General features: G+C 34.5%; 2 protein-coding genes across 2 annotated transcripts; one reads left to right on the forward strand and one right to left on the reverse strand.

Moving 5' to 3' along the window:
- Positions 1-1,181: 1,181 nt before the first annotated feature.
- LOC117922847 (ER lumen protein-retaining receptor A-like) lies at positions 1,182-7,169 on the forward strand. Its single transcript, XM_034841034.1, has 6 exons — positions 1,182-1,358; positions 1,649-1,914; positions 4,751-4,866; positions 6,421-6,494; positions 6,586-6,649; positions 6,733-7,169. The coding sequence occupies exons 1-6, from the start codon at positions 1,268-1,270 to the stop codon at positions 6,767-6,769; spliced, it is 648 nt and encodes a 215-aa protein (XP_034696925.1). The 5' UTR covers positions 1,182-1,267; the 3' UTR covers positions 6,770-7,169.
- A 13,488-nt stretch (positions 7,170-20,657) lies between these two features.
- LOC117924199 (cytokinin riboside 5'-monophosphate phosphoribohydrolase LOG7) lies at positions 20,658-21,440 on the reverse strand. Its single transcript, XM_034842780.1, has one exon. It carries the CDS (start codon positions 21,438-21,440, stop codon positions 20,844-20,846), a length of 597 nt encoding a protein of 198 aa, XP_034698671.1. The 3' UTR covers positions 20,658-20,843.
- Positions 21,441-22,001: the final 561 nt, after the last annotated feature.

A 22,001-nucleotide genomic window follows, 5' to 3' on the forward strand; every position in this document is an offset into this window, starting at 1 on the left:
TTTTCAAGAATGTTTCCAAATTTTACCAAACAACTAACTTTTTTTCAAAAACATTTTTTAGGATAAAAATGTTTTCTAAAATTATTGTCAAGTGAACTCTTAAATCTTATTTGAGAAGTGTTTTTAAAAAACAATTATGAAAAAATAATTTTTGAAAATAGTTCTATGATGTTTTGTATAACAAAAGTCTAATAGAAGATCTAAAATGTAATTAACTTGTTTTTTTTATGTTTTATAATGTTTGGAGAATATTTAAAGCCCGTTTTAGCAGTAATTCTAACAAACATTTTTAATATTTTTAATACTTAAAATTTTTTATTATTAAAGTATTAAAAATGCTAGAATTTTTTTTTTTAAATTACTTTCAAATGAACTTTTAATAATTCCCCATATTTGCATAATTATTTTTTAAAATAGACTTAAGAAAAATAAGTGACAATAATTAAAATATGTAATTTGAATACTCCATATTTTCTATTTTTAAGAATAAAAAATATGTTTTATTTTTTATTATTAAACTTTGTCTTTTGTGCTTTTAGTTTTTAGAAATACAATACTGTTTTTTAATCACGGTATTTTTCTTACAACTTATACCATATTATTTTATTATTTGCTTGTATTATAAGCGTGATTAATTGTATTATTAGAGATTACTTTTAAATGATTGACAAAAGCATTTAGAATTAAATTAATCGATTAAAAGAGATGAAATAATCCCTCGTATTTATGAATTTATTTCATTATAATGTTTTTATTTGAAAAATAATCGATTTTTGACATAAATATCCTTGATTATTTTAAATATTTATAATATATTTTTAAAAAAATTGTTATTTTTTGAGAATAGAATTAAGACATTTTTGTCCAAAAAAAATAAAAAAATGAAGAATTAAAATTTCAAAATTAGACTTCCCGGCAACCTTCAAATAACCATTTAGAATTTGACAAGGAAAAATCACCGGTTCTTTATCACCCAAGAATATTTAACATTTAAAAAAAATATTAATTATAATAGTTCCGCTAACGAATATATTTTGTGAATTTAATTTTTCTAAAATAAATTATTTTCATTTCCGACATGGCGACACATTGAAGACGGTGCTGGAGGCGAGAGCCGTTTCAAGCTGCCACGTCATCCAGGCTTCCCTCTCACATTACATCAATTCCATGCGTTTATGTGAATTTCACCCTCCTCCCCCCTCTCTCTCTCTCTCTCTCTCTCTGTGAAATATAGGGCTCCAAACGGCATCGTTTCATCTCTGCAATCATGAACATCTTCCGATTAGCAGGCGACATGACCCATTTGATGAGTATTCTGGTTCTTCTTCTCAAAATTTACGCCACCAAATCTTGTTCAGGTAACACTCCCTCCCTTCTCTTTCCTGTTTGGTTGCCGAGAAAAATTTAAGAAAATCAAATTTACAATTTCATGTTTTTCTTTATTTTCGTTTTCTTTTTCGGCTATTCTAACTCAACCAAGTGGAGCAGTTGTTTTAGTCTAAGTCGAGATTCCAAATTGTAATGTCTTTCATTTCCCTCCATTTTCCTCAGCAACCAAAGGGAGCATTAGGGTTTCCCGTCGAGTCATTTCTAGGGTTTCTTTGAAGTGAAAAACTGAGTTCGTTTGACATTTTCTCCTCCGAGTTAGGGATTTCGCTCAAGACTCAGGAGCTCTACGCGCTTGTGTTTCTGACTCGGTATTTGGATCTGTTCACGGACTTCATCTCAGTCTATAACACTGTGATGAAGCTGGTGTTCATTGGGAGCTCTCTGGCGATTGTGTGGTGCATGAGGATGCACAGAACCGTGAAGAGGTCATATGACGGACAACTCGACACCTTTCGCCATTATTTTCTAGTAGCTGCGTGCTTTTTGTCGGCGCTTATCGTTCACGATAAGTTCACATTTCAAGAGGTGACTCATTATTGTGCATTCCTGGTTTTACCTGATCGTATCCGGCATTGCTTTCTTTCCTTTTCCTACGTTTTCTCTGTGACCAGACAGGCTATAAAGCTTATTCTAGTGCATTCATTACTTTTAAGTCACTTGAGTCTGAGAGCCGTGCAATAGAGGGCTGTTCTGCTCCAGGTTTCCCCATTTCATATTGAATCTCGCATACATAATGACACGTTTACAGTCTGCTGTGGCTTTGCTTATATGCTTAATTATTGGATTTTCCATTCTTTTATATTAATTTACATGTGTCCAGTCTGCTTTCATAGTATTGATGATAATTACCCATTTATTGTATTCGAGAAGTTTGTCCTCATGTTAATGATTATTAGAGAAGTTTGCACCCTATGTTTTTTGCTCTTGAGGTAAGTTTTTAGGAAACCAAGCCCCACATTGCTACTTGATGGTTGGAGTATGGAGGTAGAGTCTATTCCAAGGATAGGTTTGAGTCTTAAAATCATCAAATAATTTTTTATTGATAATATAGGATTTGGAGCTTAAATTTGAAGGGGTAAGAGTTATTTTCAAGCTCTTTACAATAGGTCAATCATTATAGTGATGATAACTTGCTGAAGATGTCCTATAGTTTAGTCAAGCTGTTTATGCTATTCCACAATTTGGTTAACCTTGTATCTTCCATGCCCTTGATCACGATGGAGTTAAAGAATGATGAAGAGGTTAGATATTTTAGTTGCTGCTTTTTGTAGTTAATTCAATTTGGCTCATTTAGATCTGTTTCACCTCCCAGTTCTGAAGCCAGCTAAGAAGAGGATATCCAGGTAACTACCTATTTCTTTCTGAAAACTAACATGGAAGTCGAGGATCCATAGGCAAATAGATATTGACAACCTTATTTGAAATTGATCATTCAAGGCTGTTGAAGTTCAATTTACATATCTTCTCATTTTAGGAAGGGGAATGGTATGGAAGCATGTCTGTATTCATATGAATTGAATAAGCTTTTCCAATGAGGAGGTGCAAATCCTGTAAGAAGTGCAGGTGGGAAATACTTTGGCATCTATTGTTAGCTTTGGGTATGCCAGATCCTAGATTATGCCAGAATATTGAGTCAGATTGGATTTTCCAGGGTTATTTATTTTAACAGATGCTTATATTAACCTTCTAAGTTTTTGAAGTTCGAGCATAAGATTTGAATGGAATTATTGTGAATAGGATCCAACAGTTGCGAGATTCCTTGGACCATGCTGGGTTTGGTGTCTTTTTAGTTCTATCAAGCATGATAAGTTTGGTTGTAGGGATGCTTATATTAACCTTCTAAGTTTTTTTAAGTTTGAGTATAAGATTTGAATGGCATTGTTGTGAATTGCAGCCAATAGTTTGGGAGATTGCTAGGTCCATGTGAGGTTGGGAGTCTTTTTAGTTCTGTCAAGCATGATAATTTTGGTTGTAGGGGTGAGCAAATGGTATGGAGAATGATTCAATGGGATGGAACTTGAATTTGCATCAAGGAATGGCATGGGCTTGCAGGTTTGAGCAGACAGGCAGTAAATTAATTCATTTAGATTGTTGTTTTTAGATGTTGTAATCCCTTCGAACACTTAGATGAACAGGTCTTATGCTGGGTTGCCAAGGAATTATAGGGATTTTGCATTCTTGATTGCATGGATGTTCCTGATTTTAGTGGATAATAATTATGTGAATACGTTGGTGACTGCAAAAATGGAAGTCATGGTAGGAGTTTTTGTTTTCTGCTTTAGTACAACTTCAGAATGCTGCAGATCAGAGGGAATTGTAGGGGTTAGTTTATGGAGGGAATAATGGAAGCAAATCTTTTAAGGAAGATCATGGAAGTAAGAAGATGGGATATTTCAGTTTTTGGGCCTTTAATTTACTTGGATTTTTTAAATAAAAGATTGGGAGAAAAAAATCATCTGTTTTTTTGTGCGTCTTCTCAACTAGCATACTAACTGCCATTTCTAGAGGCTGCTTTTGAGTCTTATCATTATGGCATTCACAGGCTTTGTCGTATTGATAATTTCATATTCTGTTCATCTTTATCTCATGATGTCCCGTTGGTCTCTTGGAATTGAATCACACCTATCAGAAAAAGAAAAAAAAAAGATGTCCTATTGGTCCAAAACAAGGCTATAATTGAAGATCATTTAAGATGTTCGTAGAGAGGTTGGGATTGTTAACCAAAGATGTGAGAAGTGTAATAGTCTTTCTGCCTTTGATTGTTCTGATGATTGGTAAGATTCATTGTCTACATGTATATGTCAATGTATAGTTGATGCTTATTTAGGAGAGAGTGGATGAATACTCTTGAAATTTACATCTAAACAAATAATGGTTAACATTCTTTGATTTTGTGAGATTCTTTCAATCGGGTGGGGTTGGGTTATGCTTTGTCAGGTACCTTGTTTAACCTTCTTGTTTCTGTTCATGCTTATTATTTTCCATGATGTTTGGTTAACCAGATGAGCTATGAAACAATTATAATTTACAAACTTCTGTTGCAATTTGATAGGGTGGTTTTAATTACTTGACATCTTTATTTACCTTTTTCTCCCTTTTTGTTTTTGTGGGGTCAAGAGCCATTTAACGTTTTGCTCAAGTTAATATAGTAATACTTGATGAAAATTTGCTATTCTGCTATTTTTGTACTATTCTATTAGTTCTAGTTGTCTAAGTAAAGAATATCTGTGTTTTGTCACACTTTCTTGGTTCTCAAATCCCAATATCTTGTTTGTTAGTATTATAGTTGTTTTTTTGCTTAATTCTTAATCTTATAGTTGCGATTTGGCCTACTGCTATTGTTAATGTATATCTATTGCAGATCTTCTGGGCATTTTCAATATATTTGGAGGCTGTTGCCATTCTTCCCCAGTTAGTTTTGCTCCAACGAAGTGGAAATGTGGACAATTTAACGGGGCAATATGTTTTCTTTCTTGGGTATGTATTTTTCCTTTACTTAGGATGAGGTAACTGTGAAGGAAAATGAATCTAGCTGTATATGCATGCATGCATGCACGACTAACCATATAAAGGGGAATGTAAGTGATAAAAAAATGAGAATTTGTGAAAATAACATGTTTGTGTGGATAGAAGTAGAACATATATAATACCAACATCTTTGAATGCCCAAGACTCCAAGAATACTGGCAAGAATAACATTTGTGGCATTAACTAAAAAAATATATGGAAATTTACTAATAAATGCAGTACATGATTTCAGATGTGCTTGCCTGTGCATAGTGATTTGACCTATTGTCTAAGGTTAAAGTTTGGTTAGTCAGAAAATGGAATTAATTCCTGGGAGTTCATGTTGGTTCACCCTTGCTCAAACTGACATCAATATACAAGGTTTGAACTTTGACCTCCAGTTAGAAACTTCCACTGTGCAATCAGAATGAATTCATGGACTTTTGGGAATTATGAATCTTGAAATTACAATTTACTGGAGTCTTATGTTACTAGTTTATTGTTATTGCACAATACATAATTTAGGATTTGAGTTGTGCATTATCTAAAACCTCCCTTCTTACTAGTCCAATGGTACATGGTCATAATTATATGGAAGCCATGGTTTTCATGAATTCAAATGCATATGGCACTCACTAGCTTATACTTCAGTACACTACATTGGTTTAAGTTGAATGGTCAATTCATACATATATGATGTATTAGTAGTCTACATTTCAGTTTTTACACTCTTTATAACTTGAAAGGCCCATCACATCTCTTGTGTTTTTTACTTATAACTCACCAAATGTTCACATTAAAATGTTATTTCTTCCAATAAGAACAAGACATTTATTTTTTTGTAAAATCTATCTTGAACATATAAGACCAATAGTGAACTCTCTTTCCAGTATCTGGATTTGATTTTCTGTTAAATAGGAAAAAAAAAAAAAAAAAATGTAGAGAGGCTTCTATTGGTGTTTGTGAAGAGTGGATTGTGGAAATAGGAGAAGAAATCCCCGTTAGTCATTCATATAGAGTAACCCTCAATTAGTCATGCTGCAGCAACATGAGTGTAGGTATTCTTTTAGTAACGCCCAGGCTGGTCTTGTGTTTTTTTGTCTTGTTTCTTTTGTTCTCTTTCCTTCTCCCCCCACCATGGCCTTCTTTTAATACATCCTGTGTGCTTGGATTCCCGTGTTTCTCCCCTTTCTGTAGTGCTGTTTTTCCTATTATTTATTTATGTACAAGGAGAAAAAAAAGTCTATCAAAGGATGGCCTTTTAATAATTCTTGAATTGTCACTTTTGTGGAAAGGCTAAGCCTGGCGTTTTCATTCTATTTGTGGTGTCCAGAAATGTTGCTTGCCAATATTATAATCATTGTGATAAACAGCCTTACTTAACAGTATTGATTTCTTTTTTTGATTTTGTCTGTGTAAAAAGCAACACATGTTTGCACCATATATCACATAAGCAAAAAGAGATATAAACTTGTATTTAATATATTTTGGGATAAACTTCCAACTAATATATTCAATCTGCAGGGCCTATCGTGCATTATACATCCTCAACTGGATTTACCGTTATTTCACGGAGCAACATTTTAGCCGATGGATAGGTAAGTTGTGTCAATAATTAAAAAGAGCAACATTTTGTTGTGGCCATTGATGCATGTATTCTGACCACATCTTTTTTTCTTTGTTTATCAGCCTGCATTTCTGGTCTGGTCCAAACAGCACTTTATGCAGATTTCTTCTACTACTACTTTATTAGGTATGCCACCCTACCATCTACAATTCTTTCAGAATCATGCCTTTTTCTCATATTGGTAACACAAGAAATTATCCGTTTTGCAGCTGGAAGAACAATTCCAAGCTGCAGTTGCCTGCTTGAACCAGAGAGAGATGGTATGTGGGGTTTATGTGGCATGGAAAGGATGCATTTTCGTAGTTTTGAGAAGGGATGGATTCCCATATCTGTATGGTTGGGGAAAAGGTTGTTGGACTTGGTTGGTATTCCCCTATTCATAATTACACATTTAGATTAGATGAAACCCTGATGTTCATATGAGATGAGAGTATTGAAGGTTTCAGCAGCTTTCCCAAATGCCTTTATATGTAAACGTGGTTTTGAAAGTAATACATGCTGATTCGGTCAAAATCATGCCATGGATGATTATTGCAGATTCTGGTAATTAGGCCACAGGTGTTTTTAGAGAATTATGATATTTTTTCCCTTTATTCTGGGAGAAATGATTTTGTGCTGGAATTTATGTCCTTTAGGAGGGAGGTAATTTCTGGAGTTTACCAGTCTGGTAGGATCGGGATATGGTATAGGACATTGAAATCTTGTCATGATATTATATGATTGACGGGACTACTTTAGAGTCGAAGTAATATTCCTCTTGCTTCACTGCATCAGGTATAATAATTCCATTGAAAAGAAAAAAAAAAGGGTGAGATGCCCTATTTGTTTCCCATCTTCAGAAACAGTTGTTGACAACAATTTTTGAAAATTAATTTTTTGAAGCTATTTTACGATGTTTTATAGAATAAAATTTCGCTTGAAATTGTTTTTAATTTATTTTTAATATTTTATATATATAATTTTTAGAAAATAATTAAAAGATATAATTAAAAAATATCATATTTTTTGTTTAGAAGAATAAAAAAAAATTGTTCTCACATATGGTTACAAAACATGTCTTTATATATCTTGTGCCATTAATTCTCCATGTTTTCATGTGTTCTCTTTCCAATCTTTACCATATGGTGCGATAAAAAATCTTTTCATCTCAAAACTTGAATTTTTGTTGAAAAAAGAAGAAATTTTTTGGAAAAAATATTTGTAAGTATAGTTTCAATTATAATAATATTATTGTATGTAATATCATAAAATCAATATTAATTTATAAAGTTTTAAGTATATTAACTATTAATCTTTTTTAAGAGTGTTAAGAGTAAATTTGCATAGCCTATGGGTATTCAAGAATCCTCAACTATTTGATTTTTAAATGTCTTGATTGTTATTTTATTTTTTTTGGTTAATTCTCATAAATCATTATTTTAATTTAACTCTTATTCTTTGAAAAATTGTAAATAATTTTTATAAGTAAATTTTTTTTCTTAGTTTCAATATTTTTGGAATATTTTGCTTTTATGAAATAGTAATTATGTGCCCTATTAATACTTCCTACTTCTAAAGAATTTAAGAAAAATTAATGGGTTATTTGATTAAAAGTGCCAAAATAAGCTAGTATTTGGAAAAATGAACTCTGCCTTTTTAAAACCTGAAGAATGACCCATTTTGGACTAAATTACCCATAAAAAAAAAAAGAGAAACCTTTGAAATTCAAAAGAGTAGAAAGGAAGAGAAAGAGAACGAACCAAGGGTTCTCTCTTGAATGGTAGACTACAATGCACCGCACTCTATGGTCTTCTGATTTTTTTTTTTTGCAAATTTGCGTATTGTTGTTGATTATCTATGTAAAAGGATTCTAAAAGGTTATTCATTTCATTGAAGTGTGAATTTTTTTTCTCCAGTTTCTGAAAAAAAAAAAAAAGTGGGAAAGGAAGAGAACGAAACAAAATGGAAGAGAACCGAAAAAAATCTTGAAAAGTATGTTTATTACTTTGAAATAATTTATTTTTAGATTCTTTTCTTTGTTGAATTCATACATTCGCTTGAGGTGTGTGTTTTCTTTCTACATGGTTTCAGAAAAAATGATGCTGGAGAAAGTAATGGGTTTATACATTCACTTTTTGTTAATCATAAATATAAGAGTTTTCCTTAAAATTAATTAAGAAAAACCAAAGTCATATGAGAAAAAATTGCTATTTGAAAAGAATTAAAATAAGGATTCTTATAGAATTTTGAGTCCAACTTTGAACCTTGCCCTTCTTAACAAAACAAATTCATAAAAGAATCTAATAGAAAACAACAATTGCACGTAAAGAAGAAAAAAAAAAAAAAGAAGGTTGATATCCGTAAAAATGATTGGTTTTTATTTTTTATTTTCTATTGTATTTTAGTTTGACAATGATATATATATATATATATATATATATATATATATATATATATATATATATATATATATTTATTTATTTATTTATATTGTTGGGAATCTTAGATTTGCAAAACTTCAAATCTCTTCATTTTTTGAACTTGAATCTACATTACAAGGAAAAAGATATATGGTGTCATTTATAACGAGTCACCATAAACATAGAGTGTCACTACAACATAGCGTCACCTTCTCCACTGACACCATAGAGGGTACCAATTGGTGACGTATTTGGAAGTGATACCAAAGTAGATAAATGGTGACCCATTCGGAAGTGACACCATATATTTCTAGTGATGATAGGGTGTCGCATTAAATGCATCATCTTTGAGTTATGATGTCATATTAAATGCATCACCTTTGAGTAATGGTGTCACATCATTGTAAATTATTGTGGAAGATATGATTGTTTTTAGTTATAGATTTTTGTAATGCTTATGAATTAATAAGTAAGATTAACCTGTTTAAATTTTGTCCATAAATATAACAATCATATTATATTTAACTCATTTTTCTGTAATGTTTCTGGAATAACTCATAATACATTGATCATCCAATAATATTTGTATATCAAATGTTCACAAAAAGATAGTACATCCAACATATTAAACCCATCAAAACTAAAAAAAGAAGAGTGAATACATACCAAAACATGATTTACAAATGTTAAAAATCCCAAGATTCATGTATACCTCCATTTTATAAGCATAAAACCGGCTAACTATAAAATGACATAAAAGTCCCATCTAAAAATCTAAATTTCTCAATACTAATTAAAGTAACATTTATGTCCTACAACGTATGACATAAGAGTTGCATTTAAAAACCCAAAATCTTGTTGCCTTCTTCTTTCTTTTTATTCTCCATTCCACCATCCCAAAAGTGTATACCTGCATTACATAGTTTAATGAGTTTTATAGATTTGTATTGAAGAAAATAAACATGGATCGATGTTATCATAAATGAATAAAAATTCATGTGGTAGCTAAAGGACTCACCATGCACGGTAATCATGATGCATCAACATGATTCATGATTAGTTGAAGCACAAAAGTAGCCCATTCTCCTCTAATTTCATCAAATTCTACTTGAGAATATGTTTTTTTATCACCAAACTGAAATCAAATAAGAAAATAACATTAAAATGCATAACATTTGGAAGCCTAAAACTATGTACAATTCATTAAATTTGTAATACCTTTGAAGCAATAATTGTAGGATAAAAAATTATCTCTTTTATGAATCTCATAACAAAATAGCCACATTCGAACCCTCCTTCTTGTCTTGGACACTAATCGATCAATTATAAAATAACATTAGTACTCATATATATAAATGGTGCAAATGCATAAGCTAATGTGTAAAGAAAATTTTTTGGATGTCACTTGCACTAGTTGCGAAGATGGCTCCCTCTTAGATGTTTTCTTTGCAGATATTCGAAGAGCCCTATGTAAATAAGTTCAATGGGTACATTTTTAAAATAGGTAAATGTTATATGTTTTAACATATATATAAATAATAAAAAAAAATGTGTTTGAGATGAATGTATTTTTAAAAAATAATAATAATACTATGAAAAATAATAGGAAGAACTTACATGTTTATGATATCCTTTAAGTCCTCACATGGTTTGTGATGCATAGGGTCAAGATAGTGGACTATCATTTTCCTTGGCTCAATCACTACCAAGACCTAATGAAAGCTAAAACATTAAAAACAAAAGTAGTATATAATTAGAAATATAAATCAATCATAAAACCTCAAATTAAAGTATAATATTTGTCACTTACTCGGGGTTGTAGGGTATGAAAACATATTTAGCATTTTGGCACTCCATTAAGCGTTTTGACAACAATTGTGCTCTTTTCTCTGTTTGAGGAGTACTAAGGCCTGCTCGTGATATTGTAAAAGGATTAACAAATATAAATTGTGATTCCTTTTTGGCAATATGTAGTTGATCATGCATGTGCCTATTATTGTATCAAAACACCAAAAGAAAATTATCATTAGTCATATCCAATCTCGTTCAACATGGGCAACTCATTAAAAAAATAAAAACAAATGAAAATAAAAGGTGCACACCATAAATAGAAGGAGATGCAGTTTGATGACACCTCCAAAGATGAAATAATGTATTCACAATCCTCTCTAGATATATATGTTTGAAATTCGACACCAAATAGTGAAATGGGGAGCTGTATTGGGTATGTCTTGTCATTACCAAGGCAACCGTCACACCCTCGATTTTGGCCAAAATTTTTCACCTTGGATGTGCGGTGCTAAGGACCGTTCCTTAGCCAACCTTCCTTCCCAGCACACTTTGAAAACCAAAGCAACACCAAGCAAACAAATAAGGAACTAGGCAACAACAAAGAAACCAAAACAGGGACAACAGAGATACGGGAACCTTCCCAACTTGTATTAACTCTCAACTACAAGATTACAAAATTGTTCTCCCTGAGTCAGAGAGCAAGCTTACACCCCTAAGCTTTCAGAGAACCCTAACTCACAATTCTCTCAATTGCTCTCCCCCTTCTCTGCCCGTCTCAAGGATGCAGGTGCCCTTTTAAAAGAAACACTGCTGCAGTTACAATTTGAATTTCAAAAATTCAAGCTTGGAGCCAATTTGGGTGGTTATGCAACTGGCTGGAACCGCCCTCAACTGCCTTGCATAACCACCCACCCTCCAGGTCGTGGCCTGCTCGTGGACCACCTCCATGCATCAAGCCTTCAGTACCTCAGCCAACTGCTGCTTGTTGACCTGGTCCTCTGCTGCTCCAACTAGCTGCCACTGACTAGCTGACTAGCTACCTTGTCTTGAGCCCATCTCCTCAGCTGCTGGTGAGTCCTCCTAACAAGCTGCTGCCTTCCCCCAAAGGTGCTGTTTGTGACCGAGTGCTTCACCAACGTGTCTTGATCAAGGCTCTTTGAACTAGGCAGCATGCGCGAACCAGCTTGACCAGGTCTGGTGCTTCAATGTGTCTTCCCCACACTGATGGCTGAGCCCACTGTCCGGCTAGCTCCATAGCAACGAGCCATGGCATTGCGCCCATGGCTGATCCCTTCTTGGTGCATAGGGCGTTGCGCCCCTGTGTTGTGAGTAGGCATGTCATGATGCGAGTCAGCTGCTGCCCCACTAGACCACGGCGTTGTGCCCATGGCTTGCTCAGCTGGCTCACCGCACAAGGATTAGGCGCCCTCGTGCCTGCGCGGGGAGGAGGTAGGCTGCACCTGGCCCCGTGCCGTTGCGGCCACGGGGTGCACCCTCACATGTCGTTGAGCCCATGTGGGTGTGCGCTCGAGTGCCTTCCGTGTGTCCTAGGCACGCCCAAGGCCGTGCCATGGTGCCCCCTTGGTGCCCTCAAGATCCCCTCGGCGCCCCCTTGAGTCACCTACCCCCCCCCCCTTAAAGAGCAACACGGGCTGATTCCAAAGTTTCTCCAGGAGACATCAGAATGTCTGAGGAGACATAATGGAATTATTTAATAAATAAAATAATTTCCAATATTAACCCTCGACCCCCATCTGCACCCACTTCGTAGCCCACAAGTGTCTGGTGCGCGCCTGACTCGCCTTTGGTGCGCGCGCGGTGCACTTCTGGCTCGCCCGCGGTGCGCGTCTGGCTTGCCCGTGGTGCGCGCGCGGTGCACGTCTGGCTCGCCCGCGATGTGCGTCTGGCTCGCCCGCGGTGCGCGTCTGGCTCGCCCGCGGTGCGCATCTGGCTCGCCCGTGGTGCGCGCACGGTGCTTGTCAGACTTGACTCCTGCCTTCTCACTTATCTTCTGGGGTTTGAACCACCAAACCTCCAGACCCTCCTTGTTTCACTGTCTACGTTCTCATGGGTGCAAGGCCTAGCCATGATCCTTTTCCTCCCTATTCGGGTCAAGTGGCTAAGGGGCTGACAGCAACCATCCACAAATTTCTGAGAATTTTTAATGACCGAATGATTTTGAGGCTTAGATTTTCGAATAATTGGTGTCTTCACTATCTTCTTCTTTCCTTTATCCAACACCTATGAAAAATGAAGGAATGTTAGATATATATACTCCTAAACAATAAAATACCAAGTTATAATCAAATTTACTATAGGCATAAAATGACATACCTGGGGATGTTCAGTTTCAAGTATGACAAGGCTTGTTGGCCAGTCAAGCTCAAAGCCAATAGCATCCCCAACATTGATAATCTCATATGGATTTGGAAATGGGAGTCTAGCATCTGGCTTGTGTGCAACATTTATTACAACCAACTTATTCGATCATTTTTCTTCTATAAGTGTACCAGTTGCAACAACATTTCCTTTTCTTTCCACTACTAATTTGCATTTAATTACCTTCAATACAACAAATAATATCATTTACATAGGCTTTATATCACTTATATTAATCTTGTATTATTAGTAAGTAAATGCATACCTTGTGTTTCAGTGGTGGTTCTGGTGGTTGGGGCTCTTCTATCATTTTAAACATTGGCTTTTCTGCTACAACTGGTTGTAAAACAAGTTGTTGTCTCATGTTATTACTACCCATATCAGAATGGGGTGTGGGGGGAGACATAACTTGTCTTGTTGCAGCATCTTCCATCTCATTTCGTACCATTTCCCATATTTCTTCTTTGATTTTTTTCATGTCATCAGATGGTTGATGAAAGTATAAGCTAGGCCTAACCAAGCGGTCTTGACCTACCACACGTCCTGGATGATCAGGCTTACCCAATGCCTGACCTAATATGTCATTTGGACTAGGTGGAGGTAGTCCAGTCTCCTTAGCATTTTCTAGTAATTCATCCTACAACAAAACATATATTAGTAATAATTTGATGAAGATGATTTACATATCAATCAAAGACAACCAATTCAAGGTAGCTAGAAAATGAATCGTTTTAATACAAAGGATAATAGACAAATTGGTGTATAACATAAATATGTTTTATTCTAAAAGACATAAATATGCTAACTTACTATCATGTTAATCACTGCTCTGTAATCTTATTAAACTTTCCTTTCTTCTCACGTGCTTTCTTCCATAAAACACTTCTATCAACCCTACCAATACTCCCTTCTGCTTGTAGCTATAAAAATTTTAATAATAAAACTCATTAGTTCAACATGATCAAGTTAATAAATGACATTTAAAAATTGGAATAATTTTCCTATAAACAAAATATATACTCCATTTTTTTACAAAAATTTTTACTTACTATATCCTGCTCAAAACGTGCATATCCTTTTCTTCCAAGATAATGATTGTAAATGTGTTTATCTCTTCTCGCTTTCTGAACCTTGCGATATTCCTAAAAAATATAGACACAAAATTAGTACATGGTGAAACTATGTAAATGTAAAAATTGAAGATGTATTAAAAATAATGCTTAACATTAAAGTGTTCAGAAAGTCTATCTTTAACAAACTGTCTCCAATGATCCTCTTGTATGAATGGGTAGATAGGAGGTGGCTTTTTCAGCTTTTCTGGGTCATTCTTGAAAGGTAATATATATTTCTTTGTCAACTTGTACTTAAAGGTTCGAAACCTGATGCCCATTAGTAGGAAACAATTCCTCTTGGAATTTTGATTCACATTAAAGCTTGTCTACAAAATAGCAACCCATGTTAGCTCATGTTAATGAATGTATACAATAATTATATATGGAAGCTATAGATAGACTTACCGTGATCAAATCCCATAACTTCTCCTTAGTCTCTTTAGGGACTTTCCTCCAACTCTCAACAATTATTGGCACATGGGTTCTAGTTATTGTACCAAGATAACTACTGAGTTCAACTGAATTTTCCCCAATGTAACTACCAAGGCTATTGTATTCAATCTTGAGCTTTATCCCTTTACTTCGATTTTTTGCAATCTCTGGTTTCAATGTACTACCTCTATGCTTTACTTTTGGCATTTCCTCTTCTTCTGGATCCATATTTGTGTGGAAGATATCAAGTAAATGTGCAAACTAGTACTTCACCAACAAACCTGTAAAATGACTCCAAAGCAAGATTAGTATATCCTTGCATATATTTCCTATAATTAAATTGGTCATTCACAAATGTAGTTTTTGAAATTTTTTTTCAAAGTTTGTCTTGTTTTTTGATTTCTTATCAATAATGAAGAATTTATTTGTGAGGATAATAATAAAATAAATTAGTGCATATATAGTTTCAATTATTATTTATAGTTTTAATGAAAAAGAAATTTAAGAATGAGAGTTTCAAGTCATGTGAGCATAAAATCAAAACATGATAATAAAAATAATATAAATCTAGTTCCATGGACAACAAAAAAGATAGTTAAATGAAGATTGAAGTGGTACCTTTGAATAACATATGTTTATGATGCATGAAAGAAATTTAGGATGATCAATATATATATATCATGAGCAATATATAGAAGCTAAGCTAATGTGCAAGTCATGAAAACTAATAAGTGAAATGCCTTATTATATCTCATGTCAAGGGTACAATATATTATTTAATTATTTTCAATCCATATGCCCTCACAGTCTTCTCTCATGTATATTGCATCTGATTCATCCATAACATCAAATGATTCAATTTCTGGCATTGAACTTATAAAGGGGTGATGTTCCATGCAATTATCGGTGAAGTCATCCAGTCCTTCCATGTTGTTGAAATCTTTTGGAGGAATTGAGAGAACTATTGACCATTTAGGATCAAGTTGGTCTTCAACATAGAAGACTTGCTTGGCTTGTGATGCTAAAATAAATGGATCCGATTTGTGACCAATTTTGGAGAAGTCAACTAATGTGAACCCGAGTTCATCCACTTTTATACCATTCTTGTTGTCAACCCAATCACACTTGAAAATTGGAATTCTGAACATGTTGTAATCAAGATCCCATATGTCATTAATGACCCCATAAAAGCAAAGTTCACCAAAAACTGGGTTCTTATCCTTAGAACTGGCAATTTGCATAGTCCCTGCTAAAATGCTAACACCACTATTTTGGGTGACGCATGTCATATCGCGTTCCTTAGTATGGTAACGACACCCATTAATGATGTATCTAGGATATTTAACCACCTGGTGAGTAGGGCCATGTGCTAACCACTTAAGCGTGTTGGAAATATCTTGCCCGTTATGGATAGCCTCTTCAACCTGTGTGTAATCAAAACATAATTGGAAACTTGTGATGTTTTCAACATATTAAAATAATTTCTGAAAACTAAGAGATTACCTTTCCTTTAAGCCAATACGTAAAACAACGCATATGTTCTTCTTGCAACCAAATTTGTCTCTTAGATTGTCGAGGGTATTGAGACTTCAACCAATTCATATGTTCCCTATAACGTTATAGACAAGGAATGCAAACTTAGGATTTCATCATTATGTTATGAAATTATAAAAAAATAAAGGTATATTTTTCTTACTCAATGTATGGTTGGACAATAGTTGTATTCTTTAACACATAATGATGTGCTTGTAACCACGATTTATGATCAATGTTGGTAGAACGACCACTAGTTATAGGTCTACCAAATTTGTTGTCATAATTGTTACTTTTTGGAATTCCAATTGCATGAGTCCCTGATAAATATTCAGTACAAAATTCGACAGCTTCCTCTGCTAAATAGCACTTAGCAATGCATCCTTCAGGCCGATTATGATTGCGAACATATCCTTTAAGAACTTTCATATACCTCTCAAATGGGTACATCCACCTAAAGTAAACTGAACCACATAGTCGCACCTCTCTTATCAAATGCACTGTTAGATGAAGCATAATATCAAAAAATGAAGGTGGAAAATACTTTTCAAGTAAGCACAACGTGACCACTAACTCATTATGTACTTCATTCAATTTTGGCACATCAACCGCTTTTGTACATAATTTATTGAAGAAGATACACAATCTTGATATAGTATATCTCACATGCTTTGGCAAAATAGAACATAATGCAACTGGCAACAGTTGTTGCATAAGTGCATGGTAGTCATGAGATTTTAGACCAAACAACTTCAATTCCTCTAAGGAGACAAGATTTCTAAAATTTGAGCAATACCCCTCAGGGACCTTCAAATTAGACAACGTTTGACAAACTAATTTTTTCTCATTTCTAGATAGTGAAAAACATGCAGGGGGAAGGTAGGTCTTTTTCAAGTCAACTCTTGGGAAAAGTTCAGACCTTAAACCCATTTCAACTAGGTCAAGTCGAGCATTAAGTCCATCCTTTGTTTTCCCTGGGATGTTAAACAAAGTACCAATAATACTCTCACAGACATTCTTTTCGATGTGCATAACATGCAAGTTGTGACGGACATGAAGATATTTCCAATATTCTAACTCAATAAGTATGGACTTTTTTTTTCCAACAATTTGTGTTCACATCAGATTCAAGAGATTTTATCTTCATTTTTCCCCAAGAAATAGGAATGAGATCAACTTTTTCAAGTATTTCTTCCCCACTCAAAATTTTAGGAGGAATCCTAAAATCTTGTTCACCATTGAATGCCTTCTTTTGTCTCCGATAGGGATGGTTACGTGGAAGAAATCGTCGATGACCCATATATGAGTTTTTCCTACCATGCTTTAATCTTTTGGAATATGTTCCTTCTCCACATATTGGACATGCATAATATCCTTTCACAGTGCAACCAGCTAAGTTTCCATATGCAAGAAAATCATTGATTGTCCATAAAAGGATGACCTTTAAAGTAAAAACCTCATGCAAGTGTGCATCATAAGTCTCAACTCCTTTTTCCCACAAAGTTTTAAGGTCATCCACCAATGGACTCAAGTAAACATCTATATTTTTACCAGGTTGTCGTGGTCCTGAGATCAATAATGATAACATCATAAACTTCCTTTTCATGCACAACCAAGGAGGAAGGTTGTATATGACCAGTATAACAGGCCAACGACTATGTCTATTGCTCATAGACTTATGAGGATTTATACCATATGTTGAGAGTGCTAGTCTAAGGTTTCGCGGTTCAGAAGCAAAATCAGGCCACATGTGGTCAACTAGTTTCCACGTTGAGGAGTCTGATGGGTGGCTTTGTTTACCATCACATTCTTTATCCTTGGCATGCCACATAAGATGTTTAGCAGTTTCTGAGGATTGGAACATCCTTTTGAATCTAGGGATTGGTGGGAAATACCACAAAACCTTTGCAGGAACTCCCTTCTTAATCTTCCTCTTTTCACTGTTTATCTTCCACCTTGACTTTCCACAAGTTGGGCATGCAATAGCATCCTCATACTGGTTTCTATACAAAATACAATCATTAGGACATGCATGAATTTTTTGATATTCCATACCAAGAGCACTGAAAGTCTTTTTGGCTTCATACATGGATAGCGGCATCTCATTATTCAATGGCAACATATCTCCAAGCAATTGAAGCAATTCTGAGAATCCTTTGTCAGACCAACCATAACGTGCTTTTAAGTTGTAAAGTTTTACCAATGCTAACAACTTTGTGTATTTCATGCATCCAGGATATAAAGGTTTTTCTGCATCTTCAAGTAACCTTCCAAACACTTGGGGATCATTCATACAATTAACTTGTGCAACATTAACCATATCTATTGTATCAGCAACATCATTATACTCGCATTTGTCATAACGTTGTTGTGAGACATTTGAAAATCTTCCACTGGGACCCTTTTCTCCATGCCAATACCATACTCGATAACTGAGATCTATTCCATTAAAGAACAAATGCTCTCTAATGACTTGAGGAGTTTGACATAACAGATTTCCACAACGTAAGCATGGGCATTTTATAGAGGTATGGTTGGTTGAATGTGCTAATGCGAAATTGATAAAGTTTTCAACTCCTTCATCATACTCAACCGACCTTCTATCTTTTGACATCCAATCTCGATTTTCCATTTCAATTAAAATAATGGAATATATATCCTATACAAGAGAACTGCAAAACTTGTTAATATTAAGAACAAAAAAATTTAAGTACATCTTTTTTCAACATAATATTGGATATATTTAAATAACTAAATGTATAAACTTAAATAGGCAAGAACAAAACTTAATATGCATTAGTACACAAAATAGTTGTCAAAAGTTTGTGAAATAATATACATCAGTATTATGCTTCATCTGGTATTGTTAAATTAATTTATTGTTGGATGTGCACATCATCTGGTATGAAAGTGCATGTATACCATGTAATGTATACAATTGTTGGCCATGTGTGTCAAAAATACACATGTGTAACTTTTCATTAGTAAAAACTTTTCTTTTGCTTTAGTATGTGCAACAAAGTAGAATAACTTAAGCCTAAATATTGTAACTTTTCAACTAAATATTCATCTCCATTAAATAAAACTAATAATTCAAAAAAATGCAATATTTCAAGTATGAACATGTGTATTTATATATATTACATGCTGAAAGGCATTCATATAATTCACAAATATTAAATTTAAGTACTAAAATTTTAATATATAAATACTAAATGTCAGCTAGTTACGACCATAAATTTGATAAATATTAAAATTTATCAAAAGTACTAGTCTTTTTGTTTGCATTAATAGACCTATCCGTAGTTGAAGCCGCATGGGACCATAAATTTATAGTTTAGTCTAAAATATTTATAAAAATATTATATCAAACTATATATTGAATTGACAGCTTTTGAGTCATTTTTTTTTTACTGTGAAAACCACCATACATGGGATTTGGGTAGTTGGGTTTATGCACCTCATGGTGAGAGGAACAACCCCACTTTGAAATAAATATTTCTAGCTTGTCCTTTCATTGATAAGTATGTAATTAGTTGACATCATAATCATGTTAGGATAAAGTAAAAGGTTGATGAACATGGTCATCTAAGACCTCTACTTGCCATGTTATTTTAATGGGTATTTTTGGGATTTCATTTGTGTTAGCATAACAATAGATTACATACTGCAAAGCCAATATGATACGGGTGGGATGCCCATATATGCATGCCCAAAAAAATGAAAGCAGACTAATGCCATAACTTAAATATTAATGGAATATACTCCACTTGGTCTCTTCCGTATTAAACATATGAACTAATAAAACACCTCACTATAGTGCCAAAAACACATAAAAACAATTGCAGGCATAAGAAACATAGATGACAAGCTATTTTCTCTGAAGTTACATCAATTTCTTACTGATTTTTCTTTCACCTAAGTTTTATAAGATTTCATACAATTCTTATTTATAATTTATAACAGAAAGTTTTATGAATATTCATGGGGTTCACAAATAGTCAATAGCTTAATATGAAATGAAGATCAAAAGGACAAAAGTGGTAAGAGTTTATAGGATTTTTACAAGTAATCTCTTTCTTCAGGATCTTCACTGCTTCTGATACACTATCCTGAAAATTAAAGCATAAATAGTCAGCATTATAATGTAATTTTAGCAGTATCATCCAACAAATCAGTTTATTAACCATCTACACCAACACACTCATAATTCAACAGCAAAGTTAATTATTTGGCCAAGAATTTCATCAGAAGGGTTGAAAAGAAATTAATTGAAGATGGGGTTTGATCTTACAACAGCATAGGCAAGGTAGAAGATACAGTACAGTATTTGACCATCAACTTTGGATTAAACTTACTGTACAATAGATTCCAGGAAAACTCAAATCAATCGAAGTGGCACAGGAAGCTTCTCACTATGGTAATTATGAGATCTGCCAGAATTCATCACATTGGCATAGTTTTTTTTTTTTTTATAAGCATCACAGTGATATTGGCGCAATTCGAAGAAAGGCAAAAAAAGGTTTCTGTGCTGAAATTGTACGGTATAGACCGTATATACCTATACACCAAGTAAGCTAAAACCCCAAAAAAATTACAGAGAGTAAAACCGTGTAGCAATCATGTGGCCACACCAGGCTTCTCTGACGCGTAACTTATTATTTCCACCTCTTCCTAGATCAGCTTAGATGTCACTTCATCATGCTCTGGAACATATTCCTCAAGTTCTCTGACCAATTCTTTGGCTGTTGGTGCGGACACTATAATGCGGCGAGCAGTTGGTGAAACAAAGCCCTCATCGACAGCCTTGTCAATGAAAGACAACAAGGAATTGTAGTATCCATCCACATTCAACAGACCCACTGGTTTTTTGTGGATTCCAAGTTGTGCCCATGTAATGACTTCAAGCAGCTTTTCAAGGGTACCATACCCACCTGGGAGGGCAATGAAGGCATGAGCTTGACGGGCCATCTCAGCTTTCCTTTCGTGCATATGGGATACAATCCTCACTTCTCCAACAGTCTCTCCAGTAATCTCTCTAGACATTAGAGTCCTTGGAATAACCCCTAGAACATGGCGCCCACCATCATGAACAGCCTGAGAAACGAGACCCATCAGTCCCACGCTCCCACCTCCATAGACCAAATCAATCCTTCTCTCCACCAGTTCCTTCCCCAACTCAACCGCAACCTCCTGGTAGCTAGCTTTCTTCCCAGAACTACTCCCACAAAACACACAAATCCTCTTGAACCGAGACCTGGTGTCCTCCATCTCTCTCTCTCTCTCTCTCTCTCAACGATCAAACTCCTGGAAGAAGGGGCGGGTTTGAGAATCATCACATTGGCATAATTTTTAATTTCTTCTATCTTCTCTATAATCTCCTCTAACATTCTATGGACATCCTTGATTTGTGGATGATTTGTGTCATCTACAGTAAAGACATGTACCCTATTATCAACCTCAATCTAGCTACAACCAGGATTCTTCCGGACTCCTTTGTCTCTCATCAGTTTTCTCACATTTGTAACACCTTGTATCTTTCCAGACTCCGAATATATATTGGCTAGAAGACAATAACTTCCAGGTCCTTCTGCATCCAACTCAAGCAAATTCTTCACTACAAGTTCTGCTAATTTTGTATTGCCATGGATCCGGCAAGCAGAGATATCAATCCCTCACTTTCCTTGTCGGTAGCCTCTACTGAAAGATCCACCAGCTCAATCCTCAGCCATTATTTCTTTAAACATGTGAACTGCAGACTTCCAGCTTGTTGTCTTATCTTCAAGGTCATACACAATTTCCAATACGCTTCATATGGTCCAAAGTCTCTCT

This window comes from Vitis riparia, chromosome 10, assembly GCF_004353265.1.
Source record: "Vitis riparia cultivar Riparia Gloire de Montpellier isolate 1030 chromosome 10, EGFV_Vit.rip_1.0, whole genome shotgun sequence".
In the NCBI taxonomy this organism is placed as follows: domain Eukaryota; kingdom Viridiplantae; phylum Streptophyta; class Magnoliopsida; order Vitales; family Vitaceae; genus Vitis; species Vitis riparia.